General features: G+C 36.0%; 1 protein-coding gene across 1 annotated transcript in view; it reads right to left on the bottom strand.

The window, feature by feature from the left end:
• LOC104625284 (guanine nucleotide-binding protein G(q) subunit alpha-like) overlaps positions 1–6,690 on the bottom strand; it is a gene marked incomplete at its 5' end in the record, with an annotated part of 33,527 nt that overhangs the window by 1,240 nt on the left and 25,597 nt on the right. The window contains 1 exon segment of the mRNA XM_010292909.1: positions 3,364–3,517. Within this exon segment, the coding sequence (XP_010291211.1) occupies positions 3,364–3,517 (154 nt within the window).

The following is a 6,690-nucleotide window of genomic DNA, read 5'->3' as shown; positions in this document are numbered from 1 at the left end:
CCTGCTGACTATACTCTTCTTTGGTAAGATAATGTTTAAAACAGGTAATTTCTAACTGCATGGAATGATAAACAGAAGATTAGCTATACTAATAAATCTTTTAAAACATTAATAGAATTGCTGACCGTTCAGTCTACATCTACTGTACTTAAATTACACTTAAGTTCTTTTAGCACTGCAACATTTACTAGTTTTATGAGGATTTTAACAGGTAGCATAATGAAGCTATATCCTGAACTGGTCTGACACTGTCACCCATAGAATGTCATTTACTTTAGTGACAGTAAAACACACATGCTCTCCATCTGAAGCTGTTTAATTGCAAAAGGCTCATGCACTAACACATCACTTGTTATCTAAATTATGTAGGATAATGATACTATCAGATCTAAATTAAGGCTGTAATTCTCGGAAGGATGCAGCGTCTATGTAACCAAACCACATGTTCAGCTCTAAAGAAGACAGAAGGTAAAGTAATGACTTCCAGCCTAGAACAGTGAGGATTCATTCACGTTCACAGCCAAAAGAAAAGTGCAGAAGCAAGAACAGCCACAAATTGTTGAATTCTGTTCCATTATTCCAGTGCTGTTTCCAATGGCCATTATTCCCTTGCTCTCCTGTTTCTGGAACATGTTTCTGGGTTTCTACAAAGCATGCATGTTTTCTGTGCTGCCTCCTCCTCCTCTTCTCTTCCTTAGTTCTGCTCTTGTTACATGGCAATATAAGTATCAGTGCTCCACTGTTATATGTAGCTCTGTCCTTCAGTAGTTATAAAATTTGTACTTTGGAGTTTAGCACATGCACACTATTTTTCAATAATTGGATAATAAACCTTATTTTTAATACTTCAAGCTTACAATTGCTAACATTTCCAATTTGGGTAACTCCAGAAAATTTAGGCAGGGAATGCATGGAAGAGAAATCATGTACTTTCTCTTATGCTGCAAATCCATGTGGAGGAGGAGTAATATTCTGCAATAGATGGGTGTATGCACATGAACATATATGTACATTTAAGTACATACATAAACATATTCAGATTACACATTTCCTGAGATTTAGGTATGTAAACACATCATGAGCTCTCTGAAGTAGGACAGAGGACTGTTCAACACTTCTACAGGTTCTAAAACACAGCAGGGTCCAGCCTTTGGCTTGGTCACCCAGGCTATAGAAACAGCAGCAACAATAAGTCTCACACTACCACAAATAAATTTGCGGTATTTGTGAAGAAAACTCTTACGACTTTCAAAGACAATGATTTCTTTGAAATAAGCCACTTAATGTTTTAAACAACTTCCTAGACTTTTGTTAAACAGTTTCATAGTAGCTAGACACAGTACCCTGTCAACATCTACTGCACTATTTAAAGGCTGTATCCAAATTTGCTTATCTAATCACACCTCTACTGACTGTCATGTAATTTAAATTTTTGTTTGACTGAAGTTCAAGCATGGAAAATTGAGGTTATAAAGAACATTTATGACCTCAGGAATTTATAAAAAATGGTATGAGTCAATGTTAAATTTAGACTGCGAAATGGTTGTGATCTAAATAATATGGAGACTTGGAAATGAACTGCCATATAAATCAGTAGGTTTCTTGTCCACTGCTCCCTCATCAGCAGCTTTTGAAGGGTGTCTGTACATGATCCATTCAAGATCTATGTAAGAAGTACTGCATCCATATTTTTCTCTTATCTTCCTCCCAACTATGGCCACTTTTTGACTTTGTCCTCTCTCCCTCTCCCAGCTCTTCATTCCAGTCTGTAGGTCAGTTTTCCAGTACCAGCCATGCAAGGATGTCTTCCTGTGATATACACTGACCGGAGCATGCCTCAGTCCCCCTTCCACAATGCTGTTACAATACACCCTGCAGCAGAACTGCTTAGCTTAATTCAATCAGTCCAATTTGTCATCCTGGCTAGCAGGTCTCATCCCTATGCTACTTTATCCCTTGTGCAAGGACAATGGATGGGAGATGTGATCCAGCTGAAAAATACCCAATTCTGATCCCTTCCTCAAATCTTCCCACCTCCCACATTGCCAGTGTGTTGGGACAGAAGATGGGACCACATGGTGAGCTCTGCAAGCCACAAACCCCACCCTGCCACCAGAAAAAATAAAATAAACCCATAACCTTTTCTATGGAGTTAAGTCCAGCAAGATCTGCATAGTTAAGAGACAAAGACTCTTGAAGAATTCCAGAGTCCAACAACCCTACAAGTCCACCATCTTTTCTTCCCTCACTAATGGCGAAGGACAGGAGAAAGATTTCTCTCAGCTAAATGGTTGAATTTTGTCTGTTTTTTTCTGGACAAGCATTTAAACACAGACTTTATCATCATTTGAGTGGTGATAACAGAGCAGATTGTAGAGTATTCTCACTTTCAGGATGTCATCTAGGGAAATTGTCATACTAAGTAAACTCAAAGCAATGAGCGTATTTCTATTCAAGAGCCAGCTCTCTTCTGCCTAGCACTATGAAACTAAACTTACACTGTCTCACAACTACTATGGTCTGATACTGCAGGCTGTTCAGTGTTTCCTTCCCCTTAAACAGGAAACAAAATGTAAATTTTTCCCATTATTACTCTCCATATTTGAACATGAGAGGTTTAATCTTTTATTCAGCTTTCAAATCTGCTATTCATTCCCCAGTAGGACAAAACAGATTTTATTTTTTTAAAAATAGGAGCATTTAGTTCTTTAGACTTCTTATTACATGATTGATTTTTCTTTGTTACCAAGGTATCCACTCAGTTACCTCAAAATACTTAGCTTTACCTCAGGAGAACTTTCTGAAAGTACAGTTTAGTAGAAACCAGCTGTACAATCCACTTTTTTTTAATTGGACAAGCACATTAAGCCTCACATAAAGAATGTATAATTAAAATAAAGAAAAGAAAAGGTACAACAAAAGGGCAGAAGGAGTAGCATGGGTTTCTCTGAGTGCCACAGAATGCTTATGACACTTCCCCTCAGACATTCACCCTCACACAAAACCAAACCTCAAAAAAAAAAAAAAAAAAAAAAAGGCATTTAAACCCTCACCCCAACTTATGAAAAAGGACAGAATGTGGTTCACTGATAATATGACAATACTCTTCTAAAAGTCACCAATTTCCCATTAAAGGTTCTTGCTAGGCTAACCACAATTAATTACAGTATAAAATGAAATCCTAGCAGTCTAAAAGTCCCACAAGCATTCAACCATATTTTAAAAATTTAGATGATTAAAAATTGCAAAGCGCCTTGTTTTTTTAAAGAGCAAAATATGTGAAAGGATCTATCTATCTAGCATTTGGACAAGGCTATTACTACAATGTAAATAGAGCATGAGCTCTGATGTCATTATACTTACCATCATACTCTGGAAAATAATCAACTAGGTGGGAGTACATAATTTTCTCCTCTAAGAGATCTTTTTTATTTAAGAACAGAATGACTGAAGAGTTCTGGAACCATGGATATGTGATAATTGTCCTAAAGAGTGCTTTGCTTTCTTCCATTCGATTCTGGAACAAAGAAGAGAGTGGAATTTTGGTGGTCATGAATATAGGGGTTTTTTTTTAATTTTTTAAAAATAAATTCATGCAATTTCACTTTATTTGGTAAATGGATCCATTTCACATTTTGCACCTTCCTACCAATACATAAAGTTCAAGTAATTAAATTACAGTTAATAAGTAAGCAGTTAATTAAATATGCAGGCATCTTCCTTTTGCAAATGCAACTGCTCCAATATTAAGTATTCTTTAAAACACAGGTCATGAACAGGAAAGCTGTAACAGGTACACTTACAAAGTCTGCGTATGCAATTATGACCAGCCACCAATCTGGTGGGTACTGAAATGCATGCGATTCATGGGAGGGACAAGATTACCATGACACGACATAATAATCAATTCAAGTTTTAAGAACGTTATTTACTTTATAGGCCCTTCCTGAAATTTAAATGCAGAGTTAGATAATTCTTACAAAGAAATCGGCTTTAGAATAGTCGCAAGTAAATTTGGAACCTGAGAACATTCTGTCAACACCAAAGGCTTATGACATAAAATCTTAAAAATCTGTAAATTGCTAAATTTGTTTCTAACATCATCGGGTTAGCCTTTACTTTAATTGCTTAACTGCTCCTGCAAACCACTTTACATTATAGCTGAAATGTAAGTGAAGCCTACAGTTCTATTTGTAACACTTTTCTGTCACTGTAAAATTAAGTTATGATTTGATACACTCCTGAAGAACTGTTAGGCTGACATAATGTGGCTTATAGAGAGTCAGAACAAACAGAGTTCAAAACAAAGGAATTAATTTACTCTTTTAATCATTACTATTTAAAGCTGCAGCCCCCTGAAAAAAACTGTCACCACCAAATGGGGCTCCAGAGAACAAGAGCAAGGAGGTAAATCCTGCAGATTCTGCTCTTGCTGAGCCATACAACAATCTGTCAGATAACTCAGACAGTTTTGAAAAAAGTGTATCTTTACTTGCATTAATTTGTATTTTAAAGAGAACAATATAAGCATGAAGAACAGGAACTTTAAAAAAACCCACAAAACAACAAAAACCCCCAAAACTAAACCCTAAAAAATTTCCATTTTATAAAAGTTGTTGGTTTGGTCTCAAATGTGACCACAGCATCTTCAAGCAATTTATGAAACTTTACCACATGCTGGAGTGGTAGATGAAAATAAATAGCCAAAGTTACAGCTTGAGAAACTAATGCAGACGAGTAAAACCTTTGCTTTCTTACAGTCAGTTCTTATGACTCACATTGATTTCAATGGTGCCAGGATTTCATTCAGAAAGGAGAAAAACCGACATGTTAACAGAGCTGAACATAAAACCTAAGTCCTTAGACTAATTGTTAATCAGACCTAATTGTTAATCTTCTCAACATTTTACATAGATTTCTTCTCTAAACAAGGCCTTAGAGAAAGGCAGTGGGAACTACACAGTGTAGTTTTCACTTTTACAGTTGATGAAAAAGAGAAAGCAATGTAAACTTACAAATTACTGTTCAAATTATAAATATTTACCTAAACTCATTAACACTTGGCATCTTTTAATGTGACACAAGTTGAAACAGCATCGACTCAATTAGCAGTGTCTTCCACAGTAAATTTATAAGCTATTAAAAACTTCTCAGTAAGAAAAGTGCATGGAAAACACAAAGAAATTACTTATATAGAGTAAGTGTTCCTGCTTTTCAAAAAAACCCTTCAAGAGGGCTGCAATATTTTAATCTATACTGCTGATTTTTTCCCGTATATGTAACACAGAATTGCAAAGACAAAAGTATAAATCGATTTGGATAAATTTATGACTGTTCCTCCAGGAAAACTCAAGAAAACTGTGTTTTTGCAAACACTGTTATTAGACCCAGCAGCACATTTTCATTTTCTGTTTGAAAGGGATGCCAAACAAGATGAAGTGGAAAAGGTATGCAGACTAAAGCTACACTGATATGATTCCTAAAACAATTTCTGGTATCCTATCTGCTGCGTATCATAAAAATACCAGGAAACATACACAATAAAGAATAAATTATTGTGCCTTCAATGTAAGTACAGTATGTCTTGTACTATATATTAATTATGAATTCTGTTGTGTAACATGAAATGCATTCTACAGGGTCACTTTTTCCTATTATAAATTTATAATTTTCTCTCCTTTCAGACTTGATTTGAGGCATCTGATTTAAACCTCTCCTTGACAAGGTATCTACTAAGGATTCCACTCAACAGACAGATCAGAGGTGAAGCAGGTTTCCATGACTCCAAAGATAGTTCAATTAATTCAAAACCAATCTGGGATGCCAAGAAAGGATACTACTAAGAAGGCAATGTAAAAGACCTGCTTCAGAAAAAATAATGTTATTATCAAAGGAAATAATTACAGCCTTAAGGAGTTTACAGAAGTAGTCAGTATGTGCATTCTAACACAACTGAAACACTCAACTGCTTTAGAAAAACTATGTAGTTCGTATGTCAGTAACTGAAGGCAATAAAACACTATCAGATTATCCCAGCCTCATTCACTTCACTGTATGCTTTAGTATAGTCAAAGCTTCATCTCCTACAGAAGCCACTTCCCTCCAAAATTCATCCAGTTAATTGTATTTCCAGGAAGAGCCAGGCTTAACCTGAATCTATTCCTGATTCTAGAATAGGCTTTAAAGAGGTAAGAGAAGTAGACTGTTGCCTTTGCTAATTTTTTATTAAATTATCCAGTCCTAAACAAAATTAACTGGAAGTCAGAGAATTGTGGGAAATTATAAAAAATGCACATTACGTTGCCAGAGCCCACTGAAGTAGAATTATTTCTTACGGTACGAGGGTCTTGCCCTGTACAGTATGAGGGTCTTGTCCTGTACAGTCCAACAGCTGAGGATATTAGGAAGGTAAGACACTAAAGTCTTGCACACCAAATGGTGGCTCTGAGGAACAGTACCTATCTTGGTATAGAGATTATTTCAGAGTGTACACCACTACAGAATGGCTCTTACTGCACCTCCATCTGCAGAATGAAGCAAACAGCAGAAAGTAAGACATCAGAAAGGCTGCAGACACATTTTCTGAGGAGTTGACAAAGGATTACAAGCTGTCCAAATCAGCTAAGAAAAAGGTCACTCTGCCTAAGATCTATAATTGACATGTCTATGAATTTCCCTGATCCTTCTCAA

Source organism: Phaethon lepturus, unplaced genomic scaffold (assembly GCF_000687285.1).
Source record: "Phaethon lepturus isolate BGI_N335 unplaced genomic scaffold, ASM68728v1 scaffold16780, whole genome shotgun sequence".
Taxonomy (NCBI): Eukaryota; Metazoa; Chordata; class Aves; order Phaethontiformes; family Phaethontidae; genus Phaethon; species Phaethon lepturus.
This window is presented reverse-complemented; position numbering and strand designations above follow the sequence as displayed.